Here is a 21,641-nt window from a genome sequence, read left to right as displayed (position 1 = left end):
GTTTGCTTGTTTCCTTTAATGTAAAGGGTTCTTTGTTTATGGTTTTAAGGAAAACATTGGCTTGAAACAAACAAATCTATTTCTACCGGGTGTGATTAACGACGCTGACAAGACTTGAAAGAATTCACAAAGGAATAAAATCATGGTAGTTGCATCCATGCCTAGGATCCCAGCATGGAAAGAAACTGCACGTGAAGAAGCCTGGGTATAGGACAACGAAAGCATGCTGCGATTAGCCTTTGGACAAATGGAAAAAGCGTATTTTGTTTGGGACGCTCCCTCCGTGAGCGCTTTCCCAGGGACACCATCTCTTACCTGTCCTGCTCCTGCGGTGCCGCGGGCAGGGCCGGGCTCCGCCGCCGCGGATGCCCCGCCGCCCGCGGGATGCCCCGCGCCCGCCCGGGCGCCGGCCGGGCTCGGCGGCTGCGGGCGGGGCGCGGCGGCGCAGCCCTCGCCGGCCCTCGCACCCCACGCCCGGCAGAGTTTCCCCCGGGGCCGCGCTCCGGGGCCGGAACGCCCTCGGGGAGCGCCGCCCGGCCCCGCGCCCCGCCGGGACCCCGCGCCCCGCACTCACCTGTCGTCGCTCTGCCAGCCCTGGTCGCCCAGCAGCAAGTCCCGAAAGCGGTACCGCGGCGGCAGCGGCGGCACCTCGCTGTCCAGGTCCACCATGCTGCCCGGAGCGGGAGGCAGGGGCCGGCCGGGAGAGAGGGGCAGCCCCGCCGCGCCGCCCGAGGAGCGGCCGGACCGCCCGGGCGTGTGCGGGCGGCAGGAGCGGCGCGGGGCGGGCTGGCCCCGCACGAAGGCGCCCCGGGGCTGTCCCCGCGGTCCCCGGCGGCTCGGCGGGAGCCTCTCGGCCCCGGGAGCCAAGTCCCGCCCCGGGGGGAGGCAGGGGGCGGCGGGCGGCGGCCTCGGCGGCGGCGCGACCGCCCCCCGCCCACGCCCACCCTCACAGCGAGCGGCGAGCGCGCCGCCGCGGCCCACAACAAAGGGCTGTGCCGCGGCCCGGCCGGGCCGGGCTCGGCGGCCGCCTCGCCCCCCGAGCAGCTCCCTGCCTCCTCCCCTCCTCCCGGGGCTGCCTCAGGGGTGCTTTTCCGTAGGCCCCGAAACGAGAGGAACGGGCGTTTACCGCTGTGTTGGTGACGGCGGGGTCGTCTGGGCACGGCTGGGGCTGCCACAGCCTCGCCCGCTGCCCGCGCTAACCTGGCACACCTGGGCAGTGCCCGCCCCTCGGAGCGCCAGCTGCGGGCTAAGCGCCCGGCCAGCTCCTGCCTCTGCCTAATCGCTGTTGGGCCGAGCAGCTGGCGCAGGCCCGGTAAAAAAGAAAAACCACAGAGAAGTTGAACTGTTCCCATGGTTGAGATTTTCAGGTAATGCCTGAAAGTGTGAGACTCTAAAAGTATTTTAGACTCACAGGATCAGCTCAAGTAGGGCAGCCCTGTAGTGCATCACATCGCAATGTGCCCTGCTGAGTATCCAGCTCTGAGCTCCATGCTGTGATGCAAAGATTTCCTCAGGTAACCAACAAGTAGCTCAATTCAGGACTCAGATTGTCTCTGCTGTTGTTACAGTCATTACATCTTTCCTTGCTTCTTTAGTTGTTGTTACAGTCATTGCATCTTTCTTTGCTTCTTTAGCACAGAGGTCTTAAGCACAACTTCAGTGATTGCTGTTTCTTAAGAGAGCTGCAGTGTTGGTCCCAGGCCCTATAAAAATCTGGGATCACTGGATTATGATGCTTACCCTTTTTCACAGCTTGCTGCACTCAGCATTTACAATGTGCTTCTCAGGAAACCTTGTTAGGTGAAGCAAAACAGATGCACGTATGTGGCAAGAGTTCAAAGGTAACTTGCTCTTTGCTTTGGTTGATATAGGAAATAAATAAAATAGTGAATTATTCTGGATCAATGTTCTTGCCAGTTTTACCATGCTGTGTTCTGAGGTCAGAGTTCTCTAAAAGTCTAATTTTTAAAAAACCTTTCTTCAGAATATTTATTATGTATTGTCCACTTTATTCTTCCTCAGCTGCTGCTCCAGATAAAGGAGCTCTCTCTTGTAAGAACACATTGTTTCCTCTCTCTGCCTGAGTATCTTTCATCTTACCCAAACGTGAGATGGGGTGAAGCCTGTATGTTATAATATTTTGTTATAAAAGCAAAGCAGTTAGGCTGACTGCAGTCCTTTTCTGAAGTCTATGAATCCTAGACTGGCTGGGAAATTAATGGTGTTTCTACTCTATCTTCTAGTAGCCTCATTAATTTTTCCACCTGAATTGATTAATTTAACATGTGTTTTCATACTTGAAGAGCTAAGTAGCAGGAGAAGCTTTTGCTCTTTTTCTACCATGGAAATGCACTTCAGACAGGTAATAGCTGACTGGGAAATGAGCAACCTGGTGAGCAGTTGAGCAGAGCTAATAGAAAACAAACTCATTACTGAGGCTATAGTCATGCAATTTATACAGATGCTTCTGTGCTCCCAAGTAATAGAAACTCTTTGCAATGTAAAATGTGTTTTTACATGTCTGACAGTATGATGCCTGATTTCTCTGAAAAGCTCTAAGCGTATAAAATTGGGCAGAAAGGGAGTTTTAGTCAGCTGAATCCAATATTCTGATTAGTAAATCAAAACATTTGGGCAACTTTTGTCTTCAAGCAGAAGAGACACTGAGTCATCTGCTTGGAGACAGGTGCTGGTTATGAGCCATTCATTATACTGGGTCACTGTGCTCAGGCCAGGTGTTCCTTGTTAGGTGTTTGTGTTAAAGAATAGCTGTGAGCCACACTCGGGGACAAATGTAGGTTTGTACTTTTGGGATAGTTCTGGCCCTGAGAAATGTCAGAAGCATCTGTGATCCTGACTTAGGGAGTGAATACAGACTTTAATCAATCCATTATTTTCTGTTTGTCAAAGTGGGTACAGGTGGGTAGTGCTCAGTAGTTGACTCCGAAGTCTGAGAAACACAGTTCTTAAATGCCTATCTGAGTCTACTGCTAGAGACTGGATTTATATCCTGCATCACACTCAGGTACAGGAAGAGCAAAAAAAAGTATTTGGTTTTTCTTTTCAGGTTACCATATTTTTGATGGCATATAGGTAAAACAGACTGAAGCAATGCAAATGGCTTCTGGACTTTTTGAGCAATTGCAGTGTATATGGAGGGAAACATGGGTTATTAATATTATTCTTAATTCAAGATGTTCTGCCCTTCTATCTAAATCTGAATTATGCAATCTTCTGTAATAAAGTAAATCAAATTGTCAGGTTAGGTTTTGATATTTTGCTCAAAATGCTTGCAGGGTTCTCTTTAATCAGTTTGATTATTGACACTCACTGGGACATTCTTTAGTGATGGTATTGATACCTAAAATTATTCAGGTAAAACAAAGCCAAACTTTATTGAAGGGAGTTAGAGAAGCTAAGATGCTTCTCTAACTCATCAACTGCTCCATTCCAATTTCTGAATGTGTTGCTGGTCCTCAGCATTGATGTGCTGAAATAGTCCTGCCGGACACAGTTCTGCCTTGTTCCCTCCATTGCTTTTTGAATGTCTACCATGGCTCAGAGACTTGTCATCCCCAGCTGATAAGCTTATTATCCCAACTATTGTTTTTCTTCTCCTAAATAACAGTTTGAGGTTTGGGGAAGAAAGAACACTGGTAAATACAAATTTTTTAAACAAAAAGGTGAAGAAGGATGAGGCATTTGAGGTGAATGCACAGAAACCCTTTTAAAGAGTTCTGTAACAGGAGTAACTTGTATTTAGTGTCCTTCCAAGGAAGATAGTCTGGTATTGTCTGGATGGCATTTGGGTAACTCAGCAGATATGCACAAGGCTCTTACTGTAAAGTGAAGTCTGGGCTGCAGTGGAAAGTGGTCAGTGGAAATTCCCTCCCTGCAGATTTTGTGTGGTTATTTTTTATTTGTCTGTTGGTGTTACTAAAGGGTTAGGCAGGCTGAAAAACTAGTTGGCTAAAAAACATAAATTGATATAATTTTGAGGTTTCCCATAATTTTTATTTTTTCTTCCCCATAATTAAGAAGCATCAGGATGTTTGTGTTGCTATTGGGAACTTTGGAACTCTCACATTTCTGCCAGGTTATCAGTTCTCACTCAGGTGTGTCTGTGTGGCTTTGGGTTTAAGGCTAGAACAGAGAACTGGAGTGCTGTCAGTGCTGGCAGTCTATGGAACAGTTCTGCACCTTTGGGAGCTGAATAGAATATTTAGGAACTTAGCATTCAGAGTTCAAAAATTATTTGGGGTTTAGATTAGTAAACTGTACTTCATTAATCTTTTATTTACTTAGGCTGCAGTTTCATTTCCAAAATACTCTGTAGAAAAAGCATCATGACTATATCTGTTAAAAAGTACTTAGATGGAAGTCTGAAGAGTCCTTGCTGATAAATATTTCTTACATCAGAAAACTGAATTTCAGTATTAAGAAAGGTATACTTCTCAGTTAGAAAACAATATCATTTACTTTTAAAAGAAATAAGTTACCATCTTTTTTTTCCCCTGGGGCTTTCAGACCATCAACTGCAAAAGCAATCTCAAATCTGAAGTACAGGTGCCTTATTGGACTAAAATTGGCTGTTCTAGACTGAGTCTCAGCATTCTGAAATCTGGATGGATCTGAGAGGTTAAATCAAATCAGGAGCGAAAACTGGTGAGAAGTGTGTTTTGAGGACATTCCCTGTTTGCCTACCTTGTTACAGGATTGTTATTTAATGATGTGGAGTGTAGGACTAAAGACTACATCAGTGAATCTCTGAATGGGTTTAAACTCATTGACTGCATTTTTGAATTTTTAAAACTACTGCACACTGATAATCCTTATCAGTAATGGACCTTGGCCAGAATGCCAAAGGGGGCATTGAGTTGGAGGAGGGCAAAATGCCCTGGAAGTTCTATAGCCTCTTGTTTACCTTTACCCAGTATTTGTGCTTGTTGGGGCTGATGGAAAGAGGAGGGATGTTGCTGAGCAGTGCTACATTTGTAGAGCCCACAGCATTTCGGGATGGTCCTTTTAGATCCTTACCTCCACAATATCTTGTTCTTGCACATTTTCTTCATGTAATCTAAAACACAATTTCTTAGGCCCATTTTGTGTGTCAGTTAGTGCTGGGTAAGGGCAGCCTGTTTTATCTTCTCCATTTTTGTGACCATAACACCAAATCTGTTAGATCAAGGAGTAGCTGTTTATTTCCATTTCAACTCCAACAACTGCATGGACTTTGCCTTATTCTTTTGTGTCATCTCCTATTCAGATGATTACATGCATCTTTCCCTTTCAGCCTCTGTTCACACACATTATAATGTGAAAGCATCATCATTTTCTTACTTCTCCCTTGCTGCAAAGGAATTGTCACTGCAATCCCACTCTTCTCTTTCACATCCTTTCCTAAAAAAGGACTTGCTAGAGAGTTAGGGCAAAGTGAGCTTATTGGGGTTGTTCTTTTTTTGTTCCCTAGTTTAAGTGTTACACCTTACAGGATTCTTGGTTTTTGGGGATAAGGGCCATTTTTAGTGGGTTCTGAGTATTACCATAGCATAAAAATGACAGTGTAGCCCAGTAAGTTTCTGCAGAAAGAAATACTTGTGTCACCTCCTTGCTAGATGGCTTCATCATATGCTGGACTAGTAACAGGGAGAGTTGACAGTGACTTTAATTGTCCTTTAGGAAAGTGCAGCCTTTGGGGGAATATTACTGATATGTATTAAAACTTTGGAAAAAATCATACATTTTTACAATCTCCAGACTGCTCCATGCTGTTGTTTTGTTTGGGGTTCTTTTAGGACTATTTATTTCTAAGCAAGTCTTAATATTCTTATATACCTTTAAATCTTTATTTATCCCATTTACTTTTTATTGTCTATTTTGCACATCTCTTTATTTTAGTGTCTGATATACCTTCCAGAGTGCAATGCTGCAATGTTTGGAATAGTTTAAACTTCAGGGGAAAAAAATGTTCTTGGAGTCCTCCTATCTTTCCACTTGATGCCTGTTTTTTTTAAATGGCTGTGCAGTAGCAAACTGTTCTGCTGGCATGAAAGGTTTGATAGTGATTCAGTAACAGTAACAGACTGAAATAGCCCAAAGTGAGAACAGAGTTTTAAGGTCACTGTAAAGTTCCAAAGCTGGGGCAGAAAATAAAATGAAGAATTTCAAATTTGATAATTCCACTGAAAGCATTAAAAAAAAAAAAAAAAAAAAAAAGTGGTTTCATATATCTAATTAAACTGCAGTGGTAGTTGGTAGAAGGTGTGTTTTCCACAGCACAGTGAGCAGGACTCTGCACTGCAAACATGATCTTTAGAGTTGTTAGAGACACAGGGTATCCAATCTGACCTGATCCTTTTATTCTTCTGTGCTAAACCATCAGAGAGCAGATCTGAAAGGAGCAGTGCACACATCAGGGCCACCTGGGCCTGGTGCACCCCGGCCCTCTGGTGTCTGTGGTGACCTGAAAAGAGCTGTAGGAACAAGAGAGCAGCAGCACTGCGTCATGGGAGAGCAAGCTGCTGGGAAATGCTGATAACCTGGGAATTGCCTTCCAGTACATCTTCACTTGCTGCGAGTAGGAGGACTTACTTCATTTACAAGTAGGGTTACTGACAGCTGCTTTTATATAGGAGGAGAACATCTTTTTTTTGCAAAGAACACCTTTTCAAGTTATTTTCACTTCACTTTTGAGTATAGAGCACCAAGGCAGGAGAATGAGGTGATACTTAAACACAAGTAATCAGAAGTGGGTTTATATTACTTTTAGAATTGGACATGATAGATCTACTGTCTAAGCACGTGCTGTTATCTAATTTACTTTAGAAGAAGCAGAAGGAATATTCCTAAACAATTCTTAATATTGTGTTTTGGTTTTCAAGGGTGCTCCCATGACCCGTTCTTGATGAAATGGCCTGAAGAGCATCAGCTGTTAAGACAGGAACACAAGTTCAAGCATCCAAAAGTGTCTGAGAGTGCCTGTGCCACAGCTGATCCTGTTAAAGGGGATGATGAACCACTAGGAAGTTAGCAGGTGAGTTCTGAAAAAGGGAAGGACCATCTTGCAAATAATTGTATGGGATAAATGAAATTGTAACAGGAGGGAAAACAGTGGGAATGGAGCAAGTGGTCAAAACGAGAAGAGGTGGGTTTGACACTGTTGTACATTCAGCCTCTGGCATCAAAAACTCTGTGTGGACATTCCAGCAGCCTTCATCCAACTCCCGCAATGATTGGGCAGGTGGGACAGGCAGGGACTCGAAGCTGGGGTGTGGTGTTTCCTCCCTGCTGTGTGCATTAGCAGGTGTTAAGGAGCAGTAAAGTACAAAATAAGTACCCACATCTACTACAGGAGTACCTGTTAGAGGGAAACTGTGAGTATAGCTGTGGGTGGGTGGGTGCACAGCTTTGTGTGCATGATTAGAGCTTTGGGGGATTAGTGAACAATGGTTCTTTATTTGTTAGGTGTTGATTAACATTTTGTTTAACAGTGTATTGGCCATACTGAATCTGAAACTATATTCCAGCGATTGCCAGTTAATTGTATTCTATTAATAAATCAATAAACCAGTTTGATTATGATTTGTTTTAAATTAAATCAAGTGAGAATTTTTTCCCTGTCACACCCTTAGGTTGTGATTGTAGCAGTTAAGTGATGTTTTAATGTAATCATGAGTCACAGAAGTTGTACCAGTGGGAGGAGAGACAAATGTTGAGGTTGCAAAGACAACCTCACTATTAATACAGTGGGATAAGACATTTTCATGACAATTGTTGGGCAAAGCAGTGGCTGATTCTTCTGTGTGCTCTAATGAGGTCATTAAACTCAAGTGTGACAGCAAGCATGCTGTTAGAACATGCTGAAATTATACTGGCCAGAGATGCTATTTCAGCTGTGGCTAACTAAGCTCCTATTGCCACTTAACATTAGTCCCCTGCAGAATACATTGGCTTCCTGAGATCTCTGTTCCTAACACAAAATGGCTTCCAAACACTGGTCTCAAAATTATTCTGGCTTGGACAAACACTCTGAACTTTGATGTTAAGCCTCCATGTTGAGTAAGGAACTAATAAAAACCTTATTCTGACCTCACACTGACTTTGCCTTGTGGAGGAGTTTTGGGCAAGATAACTTCCAGCCTGTACTTTCCTATGATCACACACCTTGACATGCAGTTTTGCTCACACAGGGAATGTGCTGTGATATTGTGGCTGTCTGGCTGTGTCCACAGCAGTATTTTGAGTGCAGTCACACCAGTTCTCAAAACAGGAGCTCTGCTTCCTTAGATGAAATCCAGCTGCTCTTAGTTGCATAACTACTTTGACGTTTCTGCCTTTCTCATGAGTAGGAGGTAAACTCTAAAGATGAGGGTTTTTCTCCTTGCCTTAGAAGTCCTGAGGCATGGTTTGTCTCTGCGCTCTGTTTTGGTAGAGACTGGAGGTGGCTAAACCGAGTGAGACCCAATTAAAGACAATCAATTTTGAACTGATAGCCCGTGGATGAGGTGAGGAAGGAAAGAAAGTTTAAGCTTCTGATTCTATTTCCATTTGCCTAGGGTAAGTTTAATAAATTACCTAAGAAGATCACAAACCCAGGACTGGAAATGACCGAGTCTGGTCTCTTGCTTTGTGATTGAAGATGATTTTTTTGTATAGGCCTATGTTATGTGTATACAAATATTGCTTCAAAGCTTTACCAGCTGAGTCTTCTAATTCTCAGTTTAAATTTGTTCATAGACATTTTATATCTGTTTTTGCATGCTTATCTTTTAGCTTAAATAGTTTTAGCAATGTCTGTATTTATAGACAGCAGTCAGGAAATTTGTGATACCCCTTCCAGTTGTGGTTTAGCTGTACCTGAAAGTATCTTTGACTGTATTCAAGTCCATAATTATTTGACATGTGGATTAATAACGCAAAAGCAGTTTGAGCTTCATCACATCAGACTATTTAATACTTAAAACTGGAGAAATTGCAATTTTGACAGGTGCATGAAATATCCATTTACTGATAAGGTGTGCACCAGTAACTGCAAACTGGATGCAGATCGATCATCACAGGGTCATGGAGCACGGTGAGAATTCATTCTCCACAGGAGTCATTTGTCAAGGGGAAGGGAAAGGAAGAGACATTTTGCTCTCTGAAGTCATTGCTGTAGGAGAAACAGCTGAATGCCAGTTTTACTAAGACCGTTATTTAGAACTGGTGACTGAAAACACAGCCCAAAGTTTAAAAAAAAAATTCCACCTGCATTTTAAGAAGAGAAAAAGTTTTAACTGCTGTAAATGCTGTGGAATTGCATTTAAGATTGGTTTGATTTGAGATCTGTTCTGTAGACACTCATTTTTATCCTATAGCAGCACACAAACTAAGCTAGTGATTTTTAAGGATATGTTGTGTGGATTTTTGGGAACATATACGAGATGGATCTGTGTGTACTCCATCTAGTCAGACACCACTGTGGAGCATCTGGCCTGTATCTGTTTTATGTCCATCTCCTGTGAGCACTTTGTACTGTTACATTTTTTTTTTTCTCCCTAATTCTCAGTCTCAAGCAATCCTCTTCATATAATCTACATTTTCACCAGAGAGCACTTGTGAAGCCAAAACATTTTATGAAACTATTGATAAGACTGTTGCTTACACAGACCCATGGGAAGTTCCTTTGTTAGGCATATATATATATGTTCCTTTTTGCATAGTTTTATATTTTTCTTTGGAAGGTTCATTATCTTTGTTACAATCCATTCAGATCTTCCATCTTATCATTTCTCATGTGATACTAAAGTGCTTCAACATCACCTGGGTTTATTTAATGAGAAATATGACCAAATACATTTCCTTTGCTGTGGGTAGTTGGTGATCTTCTATAAGAAACAGTGAGTAACCCCTTAGTCACTCTGTAGTTTTGCCTTTTTGTTTTGATTGCTTGCAACGTATATTTTGAATTATATGTGTAGAGAAGTTCATTTTTGCACACAATTAACATGAATTTGTTTCCTAACTAAGCATATAACACACAAGGAAATGCAAAATAATTTATTTGTACAGCTTTTAGATATCAAAAGACATAACCTTCTGTGATCATGGAAGGGATAAATATGGGGGGGAAAAAAAGGGTGATGTAGAAAGGAGCAGACCACAGGGAAAGGAATGTGTCAACCTAAATTGCCAGGCATTTGTTTATTTATTCATTTAGCAAGGTTTAGAGAGGGGGTTTAAAAAAAAAGAAACACTTGTGTGTTGCAAGAGGTTTAGGGGAAGTGACTACTGAAATCAGAGTATAAATGTTTTGCAAGGTCAGTCCATGGACTAGTTAAGTAAAAAAGCAGTGGAAATAACACAAAGTAGTGGGAAAAAAGTAGGCTACAACACTGGATGTGTTTGCTGAGTTTTTGAATCTCTAGAATGTTGTTCCTGGGCTATGCAGCTCTGCTCTTGTGTTGGATGCATTGTGCTGCAGAAAGAGGTAAGATTTAACTCCTCTCTTAGAGTGTATATGAAGGTGGCAACTAAAGCAATATGCAAAGGCATTGTAGGGTTTTTCATGAACCTCTGACAATAATTGACATTTCTTCTGGCAGCATTTAGCACCTTTAGTATTTAGTGTCCTGTCATAGGATTACTTTCACCTATTTATTTTGCTGTTGTTAATCTCTTGCCCAACTTTTCAAATGCTTTATATCACTATAAACTGGAGGCAGACAACTAATTTTCTATTAATTACATTTGCTAATTATTCTAATATCTAAAACCAGGAAGCAGTTGGTAGATTAAAATAGAAATGTACATTTATGGAATGTATTGTTTCTGTCTGAAACAACGTGTAAGGTGATCTGAGGAAGATGAGTGATTACTACATTGACTGAAAATCTTCTAATATATCTATTGACTGACTGGTTTTAGTCTAGGAAAGGAGATAAATATATACAGGTATGCTTTTTTCATGTTTAAAGAGGTAGCTACATATCTTTTCAGAAACTGCTGATGTTTCTGTTTCTCTGTTCCATGTATTTTTCTCGGTTTGTGTTTATATCATTTAATATATCCTTCGTTATTTAATTTGTTTGCTTTATGTCTGAGTTTCTTGGCATAGAGTGTTATGCAGAGGGTGCTGTGTGGTTTTGAGCTAGTATGTCTCTGCTTGGTTCAGGATGGTTTTAATTTTAGTTAAAAGTTATGAAGACCTTATTAATCAAAAAGATCCAATGGATTTTACTTTGAAAAACTGAAAAATCAGGAAATTAAAGTAATCTCCTATCTTAAATATAAATAAATATTGCCTCAAAGCAACTAATAGTCTATTTTGTTTGCAAAGAAGTGCAGAAAAGTCCTGGAATTTGAAACTAAAGTTTGCCTGAATTTGCACTTTGTTTTCACAGTGCTTTCTTTAGGTCAGGGAGATTGGAAAGAAATGTGAATTCAGCAAAATTTGATTTATCCAGGATAACTATTACCATGGGTCAGGCAGCATTCTTGTTTAAGCTTCATGCTGAAAGTCTGTGAGAGTTGTGGAAAGTCTTCCGAGTGCTGGGTTTTGCACAAGGACTGAAAGCCACTTGCACCTGGATTTGTAATTGTGCTTGTACTTTTTAGAACCTGCTACCAGCATATTGTTGCCAAAAAAGCAGCTTGAGCTATTTCTAACTGAGGTCAAGTCAAATGTAAATACTGAATGAGTAATTCTAGCTCTCCTGGTCTGTCAGTAAGGAATTTGAAGGTATCCATTCTGTGCATGCTTTTTAATATAGAAATAAAACCCTCAGGTATTGGTGGGTACATGATGGAATTAATATAGTTTTGATGGACAACCTGTCAGCTGATCTCTTCACCTCAAGCCACTAAGAAACTGCATACACACATACATACACATATATATACACATACATATACTCTTGACACTTGATGGTAACACATAGTTTAACATCAGGGCAGGAGTGGGGAAGAGTTGAGATAAAACCCAGTGAGACCCAGCAAATCTTAGTAATGGTGAAGAGACTAAAGAGATGATCTTTCATCAGAAGGGGAGTGTAAGGTAAGCAAGAAAGAGTTAAGAGGGTGCATGCTGCACAACAATAAAAATATGATACAATTCAGAGGGAGGAATAGAGAAGCTGTCACTATACTCAATAACCTATTTTTTAAATTAGAGACTTCAGTGTGCGCTCTCAGCTTGCAAACTGAAAGTGCTAATTCAAACAAGATATAATTAGAAATATGTGGAATTATAAACATTCTTTTTCTTGCCATTGAAAATAACTTTTTGGGTAAACTAACAATTTTTAACATATTTGAAAGAACCAGCTAGAGGATTCCTGTTCATTTTGCTTATTCCTACATTTTGCAAAAAATGTTGTTAGAATTTGAATCTGTATTTTTTTTTTTTTTTTTTTGCTAAAAAAGCCTCTCCCGCAGTTTCTGGAGTAGCCTAGTACCCTCTAGTGCACAGAAACATAATTTTTATTCAGATGCAATCATTCATAGGAGGGAGAATACTTATCAAAGTAATTGGAAAAAATGGGTGTGAGCACACTCTTCCTTTAGCACATCAGCAGTATTGTTAAAGCTTGTCTAATTCTTTTGGCTACTTAAAACAGCCAAACTAAAGTTATCAAAGCTCAAAATTGACATAACTTTCAAATTATACAGTTTCAAATAATGTGGTTTTGTTTCTTTGCAACAAATCTTTTTTTTTTCCATTTTTAAAACCATTTTATAAAATTATGCCTCTAATTTGGTCAGTACTCCCCTGACTGAAATACAACAAGTGAGTTCTCAAGGATGTGTCTTTGTAAACTCAAGTAAAACTCACTTTCCACACCTTGGGATTGCTAACACAAAGTGAGCAGATAAAATACACCTTCTTCCACAGCAGCTACTTAATATGTGGTGCCATCTCTGCAGTGCAATTCAGTGAGCTTTAACTCCACATCCCTCACATGAGGAAAGATCCCAAAGATTTGTCCCATAGTCCTATTTCCAGGCAGCATCTGGACAACCTGTAGGAAGATTTCAGTGAGAATGCTGCTCTTTTCTCAAACCCACGGCCTTACAGTTAAGTGGGGAGAGGACATCTGTGCCAGGTCTCTGCTGAATAACGTATCTACTCACCACAGGATTTCTTTCTCTGGTGGGCATTTTTTCTCCTGTTTACTTTCTATACAGAGAGTTCATTCCTTTCCCAAGGCTTTATTACCTCAGGGCTTGTTTTATTTATTCCTGATGAATGCTCACCTTTCATGTTCAGATGGAAAACAGAGTTGATTGCATTTAGTTAGCTAGGCTGTTCAGACTCTGTTACTCTGTTCAGCTTCCAAAATGTGTATATTTCAGCAACCTAAGCACTGAAAATTAGTCACTGAAATTAGGGAAATTATTTATTGACAAAATAATTTAGTCTTTCATTAACAGTTTCCCAGGCATTTGCTTCTTTCCTCTTTTGTCTGACTTTTCTCATTCTCAAGCTGTTGACGAACTTCTTAGTAAAATTAATTCAGGTTCATTTCTTGTAGTTCATATGGACATGGCTGTACATTTCATGTGCACTAAAGAAGGCCCAGAAAAGAGCTTTTGGGCAAGGACTGTATAATATTGAGCTAATAAGAAACACCAGACACCACTATCCACTCCCCAGACTGATTCAAAATGCTTGGAAGCTAAAGGTCAGAGTGAATGCCCACTTACTTATATTGTTTAATAAGGAACTTGTAAGTAACAAGAGGAAATAAGTTTTGGAATATCAGGTGATCTGAGCCTGGAGGGGAAGTTTAGGCAGTGTAAAGGTGAGAGGAGGCTTGGCAGAACTTAATCAAATGGCATGTGAAATAATGTCAGTAAAGGTAGTGGTGTGTGGAGAAGAAAATAGTTTGAAAGGAAACTCCAGAGTGCAGAGTTGTTCTCTGTGGCAGTGGAAGGTCAGGCCTGGAGCAGCTCCTGCAGATGGAAGGGCAGGAGCTGCCTTTGGTCAGAACCAGTGCACTGATCTCCTCTCAGGCTGTGGAAGTAACATCTCTTTCATGAACTGTCACTGTCCTGGGTGGTTCCTTGGCACCTGGCTGTTCCTGTGTCCTTCTAAATGTCTAGTCACATTCCTACAAAATGTGGATCCTTGTCACTTTCCTCTTTTGTGCTGATTCATAGAAAACATGCTGATCACAAATATTTTGGTGTTTGTAGCATGTACTTCAGTCACCAATGTTTTTATTTAAAATTTTTAGCTTGTGAAGAGCCTCCTCCTAGGAGGGTAAAAGAAGTGCCTACTAAAAGATGGCACAGCCCTCCCTATCCACATGGGACTCAAGCAACATACAATTGTCGGCCCGGATATGTAAAAATGGGAAGAATTGCATTTCAGTGCATTGATGGAGCATGGAAGCAGCTGGCGCCAGTGACAGAATGCAGAAGTGAGTATTTATGCAAAATATCTGCAGACATTTCATCTGGCAGACCATATTCCTTGCCAGTGATGTCAATGTGAAATTGTAGTCTTGCTCATAAATTACTTGTTTCTGCACTCTTTAAAATATCACCTTAAAAAGGATGTGTATGTAAGGGAACTTTAAGTTCCTTTTCTCCAGAATAAAGGATTTATTTTTAAATTTAAAGAATATCTTATTCTAGACCAGCCTTATTAACCCAATTTACATTATTAAAATAAATTATTAAGTTCTTAGAAGCTTGCTTTCAAAAAATTTTAGTCTAACAGGATAAAGCACAAATCTAGTTTCTGAATGTGAGTCAAGAGATAGCTTATTCAACTATTTCTATGAAATATATCATTTCTTATAAGTGGGAAATTATTTTTCCCTGTCTTTTCTTTTAAGTTGTATTTCACAATTAGGCTGAGAGCTGCTGTTTATTATCTCTAGCATACTGTGCTGAGCATTTTCAAGCACCTCACACCCCCATACAGAATTCATTATTGAAGATATTGAGGTTTGTTATCATTTGTCAGTAGATACTTCTGTTCTGTAATAAATGAGCTTTAAACACAAAGGAATTTTAGAAACAAGGGGTTATGATTGTGCATCTAACATAGAAAATTTTTACTAGTACAATATAAATATTTGATTTGAGAATATAAATAGAAGTTCTGGGTGTTGTTCAAACAGAGATTGATGCACACCGTGAGTAAGAATTATTAAGTCACTAATAGGTTTTTTTGCATTTTTGACTTTGTCTCAATGTTTAGATTTCGTTGTGTAACTAGTGAGGGAACACGGGCCTCTCCAGAATTTGGCTTGCAGCATGTTTTAGCAAATGCTGCCACCCAGTGAGCAGCTGCTGGCACCGGCAAGGAGCGTGTGGGAGGAGGAGGGGATGCTCTGCTCAGCCTGGGGAATGCGGTCCCTTGGCAGGACAGAAGACAGAAACATTGATCAGGAGTTTCCATTTTCTCTGAATCCCACTGCAGCACGTTTAGGGCCTGATCAAACACATCTTCGTTGGTAAAAGCAGAGGATGTTGTTGGGCCCCAAGTACATTGCCTTGCTTGACAAGAATCAGGCTGAATCTGCTGAGGAGAGGTAATAGGTTTCAGCTATGCAGTTTATTTTGCAGTCCATGTTATGAGATCAGAAGATGAGTGAAATTGTTCATTTTGCCACTTGTTTAGGAATCCAAAGCAAAGAGCTAGGGCCAGGCCATAAGGAAAATCCTGTGGGGAGCTTTGAGCAGCAGGCACTAAGGACCAAAATAACTCCTGGCTTTAGATCACCTCACTTCACTCAGCACAATCCCCAGCAGATTGAGGAAGTTCCATTTCTGATTGTGCATGTATTCTCTTCTGGAGGCTTTGGCACACATTATGCCACAAATCATATGAAAATTGCCATACATTTGTCATCAAACTGAATATTAGTTCAGCCTTTTTAAAGGAATAAAACATGCTAATTTGTTTTTTGGGGTTTGTTGTAGGTAGGTTGGTTTTGTTTGGTCTTTTTTTTAAATAAGCTTACTCCAGTATGTTATCATTGAAAATGATTTAAATAGTGATAAAAAGGAAATGTTAATCAAACTTACTCTGAACATTTCTGAATTTTTGAAAGCCCCTAAAGATCCATACTTACTACTAATCACTGGAAAAATGCTTTCTCATTTTCACTTCCCTATGTATTGGTATAAGTAAGGCTTTTTCCCTTTTATTTTCAACCAGATAAGCCCTGTGGACATCCTGGAGACACTGAGTTTGGTGTCTTTGAACTTACCAGTGGAAGTGAATTTGTTTTTGGTGCGAGAGTTGAGTACAGATGTAATGATGGGTAATACTAATTTAATTTAATGTATGGGAATTAACATAAGGTGCTAATTATACTGTCAGTTATACATTTGTTCTCTGTAACATGGCTTACTAATATTTAATGCTTGCATATGTGTTGTAAAAAATGTTTGAAGGAAGACTCACTAATGTGTCTTCACTGAATGCTTGAAAGAGTCTCTATCCATCTTCTCCGGTGAAAACTGCAGCAAGTCAAATACATGGTATTGTGCCTGTGTCTGGATATTTTCCTCCTGAAAAGCAAATCATTTTTGGTACAGTGCTTTAGCCATGCTTTTGCAGGTCTTATGTTACTGGAATCTAGCCTGAGCTCCACAAAGAGAGTTCAAAAATCAATATTCTCCTTAATCCCTTCAGTTCCTCACTGTCATTTCAGAGTAGCTGTCCTTCCTCTGAGTGTATTTGTTATGTAGCCAAAGCTTGCTGCCTCAGTAATGGAGAAGCCTTCTTCCGTATTCCTTCCTACTCTCCGATTTGATATTTTTCCATATGCAATTAAAAGAAAACACACAGGGAAAATGCAGGAAAAAAACTACTCAGTGCTGTCATATTTTGGTTATACTATGCTGGAACACCTGAAGCCATCTTTCTTTGCTCCAAAAACAGCAGCACTGTTGTTTCTGTCACATAACAAAACTGTATTTAAGCATTTTTTGCTTTTTATTTGGTAAGATACCAGATGCTCAGCCAAAGGAATTACCGTGAGTGTCAGGCAGATGGATGGAGCAATGACATCCCTCACTGTGAAGGTAAATGGAGTTTGACATTAACTTCTGTATTAAATTGTCTTTTTATCTGTCTGATATGATCTAAAATAGTCTGTGACTGCTTTACTAGTATTAATTCACCTATTTTAAATTCAAGTTAGGGAGCAGAGGAGCTCTTACCGTGATGTCTCAGCTCTTTTAGTCCAACAAGCTTTTGTTAAAAGCCCTTCACAAAGTGGAGTCCTGTCACTTCCAGACTGACTTAAAGCTCTGCCTCCCCCCCCTGCCCAAAAGCCCTGGCAGAGTAGCTGCTTGCAAAACATGGTTGCAAATGGCATTTGGGATGATGAGTTTCAAACCAGTGTGAAGGCATGTGTGTTTTTTAGCTACTTTCCTCCTCCATCCTTGTGAACATCCTAAGTATTAAGATTTTTTTAAGGTCTCCCTATTAGCATACTAATGTGGAAGACATTCAGTAAGCAAAGTGAGAGCAAGGGAGGCACAGATATCAAGACTTAATAGACTGGATGGCTTAGATTATGGTTTTAGAAACCTTTTCACCAGTTTCAAGCCTGTATGATCATGAAAATAAGGTTCCTGCTCTTCACAAGATCATTTTTAACTGCTTTATTTTAACATATGTGGGCAGCAGTGACATTTTTGTTTGGGTTAAGCATCTGGTGTCAGGAAAGGGTCTCTAAGAAAAATATTAAGTTGATATCTTGATTAGGGTTGTTGTCTGTGGTTTAATATTTCTGTGGATATAGATACTTTGCATTTAGTTTACTGGATTTTGAGGGCACTCACACTTAGCTATTGAGGTCTGTCTGCACTATATGGAGCAAGGGTTTCCAACATTTTTTGGTTGTGTCTCACCAAGATACTTCGGTTTCAAAGTGTTCCTAAGTTTTTTTCTGTCATGGTTGAGTTTTCACTGAAATAAAGAATTTATAGTGTGTCCTAAATGTGAAGAACAGAGAGACAGAATATGAGCTCATGGAAAAGGCAGATGACTTTTAAGATGGCAAACATCAGGGAGAAGTAAATGTGGTAAACAAAACAGAATCCACTTTTGTACCTGCTTAGTAATATCCATGAATCTAAGAATGAGCTTTGAGTCATTTTCCCCCCTAGTAAGACATACCTGATGACATAAGTTAATTCTTTTTCTGCAGGTACATAATTGGGAGGTACAAGAGCTCTAATTAATGTCTTCCACTGTGTTTGTTTACTTTAGTAATATAATTGCTCTGATATCCTTTATTAGAATTTTTGTTAATAACTGAACTGAATTATAATTTTAGTTAATAACTACACACTGTTGTAGGCAGTGTGCAATGCAGCACTGTTCCAGATAGCAAACTGTCCATAGCAAACTCAGTTTGGCACAACTTTAAACAGTCAACTGATTTTGGCAAATTTTAATGGTGTCAGTCAAGGCTTAGCTAACCATCCATAGAATGCAGGATCCTAAGATAACTTAGATTGAGTGAGGTCATCTAATTCAGTGGATGCTCTGTCTTCACCCTTCAACAGCAGAGAAGATGATGATGAGAGAGGGTCTAAAAGCTTCTTCCTATGTCATTCTGTCTTATTACTTAGGGATTTGTATTACACTTGCTGCAAATGGTATCTGAATACATAACAAGAGTGTATATTTTTTAAATGTGTAAGGAAATTACAGTGACTTTTTTGTATTTTAACTTTTTTGTGTGTCAGCTTATTTTACAGACTAGACCTCAAAATTACTTATTTTTCCTTTCTTTGTTTTGTTTTTCCAGTGGTAAAGTGTTTACCTGTACAAGAACCTGAAAATGGAAGGATAATTATGACTGGTGCATTTGAGCTAGGCCAAGAATATTCCTTTGGCCAGGTTGTAAATTTTGAATGTAATGCAAATCACAAGCTTGTTGGAGCTAAAGAAATCATTTGCTCTGCTAATGGAGAATGGAGTAACAATGTGCCTCAGTGCAAAGGTAAAAGGACACTCTTTACTGTGTGTCATAAAGAAGCTTTGTTCTTATAGACTCCTAAACTGTGGTTACCATATGGGAAGCCACAAAGTTTTCACTTTATCTCAAAGCAATTAAGCTTGGTTTGTCTGTAAACAATCTCCAGTGCATATATGAAAAAGTAGGATAAGAAAGAGAAACATAATAGTATTGGATGCTAATATAAGGGTAACAGACCATCTGTTTGTTCCATATTTTTCCTACAAGCTGCAAGTATGTTTTGCCAGGCAAATCCTTTGTTATGTCTGCATAAGAGTCAACCACTTCAGTGTTGATTTAATCAAAGTAATCAGAAACAGCTTTGAATCTGTGTGAACCAAGTTTAGTTAGCAAGTATGATTTTAATTCTTAGGGTATATAGAATATACCCTATAATATATATATGTATTATATCTATTAGAATATATAGATTTTTCTTTCCTCACACTGATGTGTTTGGAAAAGTTTGAAAGTTCATGTTTAGTTTTTACAGAACCCCAGAATCAATGAAGTGGTGTGGGACTTCTGAGGGTCTCTCAAAGCAATTAGCTGGGGCAAGTTGCTCAAAAACGTGTTCAGTCAGCTTTTGATATCTCCCAGGATGAAGATCCACAGTTTCTCTGGGTAACCCACTGCAGTGGTTGAACTCTCTTTAGTAAAAATTTAGCAGTGGCATTTCCTATATTTCAGTTGGTGCCCCTTGCTTCTCACTGTATGGCTGGTGAGAATAAGAAAGGTCCAGTTCCATCATCTTTGCTTCTGCCTGCCCCACTGGAGCCAGGAATTCACTCATGTGAAAAAAGACTATCCCTCCTCCCCCAAGCCTTCTTTCCTCCAAACTCGCTTAAACCTCTCTCTGTCTGTCAGTTTTTCCAATTCCTTCATTATCTTCCTGTCCCTTACTGGAGCTGCTCCAGTATGTCCGATGTTTTCTCTACTGGGAGATGTAGAGGATCAGCAGCACCTCCTTTGGCCTGCTGGCAGCACTTTTCCCAGGGAAGCCCAGGGTGTTTTTTTTGCTGCAAAGACCCATTGCTGGCCCCTGTCCAACTTGTCCATCAGGACCACCTACTGTTTTTTCTGCAAAACTGCTTTTCAGCCAGTCAATCCCATGCTGCCCTGCCTGCAGCTGGTACTGGTGGATGGGGTTATTCCTCCCAGTTTCTGAACAAAGAATGGATGGGATTGGATTGTCAGGATACAAACATTTAAATATTCAGAACATCAAGTTTCTTAGATTATTTCTATGTTATTTGATCATGAAGTATGTGTTTAGCAGGACAGAATACACATGTCAGGATGGCAAATACATTTATGGTTTGTTCACAATTCCAGTGCTGCATTTTGCTGCTTTGAAACCCCCATTTATTGTATTTTGTACAGCATGAAGTGGAATTAAACATTTATGGTTTTCCAGAATATTTTGAATTTAATTAAACAATGAAATTCAAAATGAACTATATTTAATTTTAAACACAAAGTAAATTTAGTAAAAGAAGCCAAGACAACTCTGTGGTGTCCTGTTCTGCGATCTAGGAAACAAAACTTTTAATATCTTCTGACTTTGTGAATGCACTTTTAGGAAACTGCAAGATCTTGGTGGTTGTATTTGGTTTGGCAAGGAACTGGGAATGTTGATGTTCTTTTATAGATATTAAGCATTCTAGTGTCAATTTTTCAGATACATTAAGTTCTTTTCTCTTTTTGATGTCATAATTTATCTAATAACCTACTGGCTCTGAAAGCACATGAGGTTTGTTGGAAATAACAAAGAAATTATCTGAAAAATAGAAAATCCTAAATTTCAGCTAGCCTAGTGTCTTATTTTGGAATGTCTTCTGCCTTATCTCTTGATTCTAAATCTATTAAAGTCCAAAGAAAAGTTCTGAAATCTTTCTCATGAACCAATTTGCCTTGAAGCTGTGCTACACCACATTTTCCATCTGGAACCCAGAATCAAGTAAGTGCTCAAATAAGTTCCAAACAGCTTCCAAATGGGAAAGTTTTTGTGAATTCAAATTAAACCTCCTACAGCCCTCAAAAAAAAAACCCCAAAAAACCAAAACAAAAAAACTCCTAAATTTTATTGTCATCAAAATTTATTCTTAACAAATAAAAATTAAAATACCTGGATTTTTTGTGTGTTTCAATTTCAGAAATTATCTGTGCCGTGCCAGAAATCCCTCATGGATACGTCCGTTCTCCAAAGGAGTCTTACAAGGAAAATGAACTAATACAGTTTTTCTGTAAAGAAGGATACAAATATGGGAACAGAGGAGATGCATTGTGCACTGGATCGGGATGGAATCCACCTCCCTATTGCACTGGTCAGTCTTGCCTAAAGTGGTTTTCCACATTAGTTGGGTTTGGAAGTCATTTTAGGGATTAATAAATTCATTCATGACAAAATAAATCCATCCACATCCAATATCCATGAAGACTGGAAGGATTAAGTGCTGAGGGGACCAAAGAACTGGGTAAGTTTTCCATGAAGAGCAGTAGCAAAACCAGAATCTTATTGTGAATCTCTACAAATTAATATATATATAATGCTAAAACTCTATTTGTTTTTAACTCTCAAATGCCTTCTGAGCAGTTCATGTGACAAATCCATAATTCCTGAGGCTAGTCATGTTTGACATCAGCCCTCTGGGTCATGGATTTTAC

At 39.9% G+C, this 21,641-nt stretch overlaps 2 protein-coding genes across 6 annotated transcripts in view; one reads left to right on the top strand and one right to left on the bottom strand.

The window, feature by feature from the left end:
- KCNT2 (potassium sodium-activated channel subfamily T member 2) overlaps positions 1 to 730 on the bottom strand; it is a 114,966-nt gene extending 114,236 nt beyond the window's left edge. For 2 of the 4 annotated variants that reach the window (XM_021525065.3, XM_021525067.3), the window contains exon 1: positions 575 to 730. In XM_021525065.3, coding sequence (XP_021380740.2) covers positions 575 to 669 — 95 coding nt within the window. In that variant the 5' untranslated portion in view covers positions 670 to 730. The remainder of the gene's footprint in view (positions 1 to 574) is intronic. The other 2 variants (XM_021525066.3, XM_021525069.3) reach the window with 1 other exon arrangement.
- Positions 731 to 10,265: 9,535 nt separating this feature from the next.
- Positions 10,266 to 21,641, top strand: part of CFH (complement factor H) — a 32,208-nt gene continuing 20,832 nt past the window's right edge. For both annotated transcript variants that reach the window (XM_021525060.3, XM_021525061.3), the window contains exons 1-6: positions 10,266 to 10,468; positions 14,217 to 14,402; positions 16,154 to 16,259; positions 16,949 to 17,025; positions 18,765 to 18,959; positions 21,131 to 21,301. In XM_021525060.3, coding sequence (XP_021380735.2) covers positions 10,408 to 10,468; positions 14,217 to 14,402; positions 16,154 to 16,259; positions 16,949 to 17,025; positions 18,765 to 18,959; positions 21,131 to 21,301 — 796 coding nt within the window. In that variant the 5' untranslated portion in view covers positions 10,266 to 10,407. The remainder of the gene's footprint in view (positions 10,469 to 14,216; positions 14,403 to 16,153; positions 16,260 to 16,948; positions 17,026 to 18,764; positions 18,960 to 21,130; positions 21,302 to 21,641) is intronic.

Source organism: Lonchura striata, chromosome 9, assembly GCF_046129695.1.
Source record: "Lonchura striata isolate bLonStr1 chromosome 9, bLonStr1.mat, whole genome shotgun sequence".
NCBI classification, from domain to species: Eukaryota; Metazoa; Chordata; class Aves; order Passeriformes; family Estrildidae; genus Lonchura; species Lonchura striata.
This window is presented reverse-complemented; position numbering and strand designations above follow the sequence as displayed.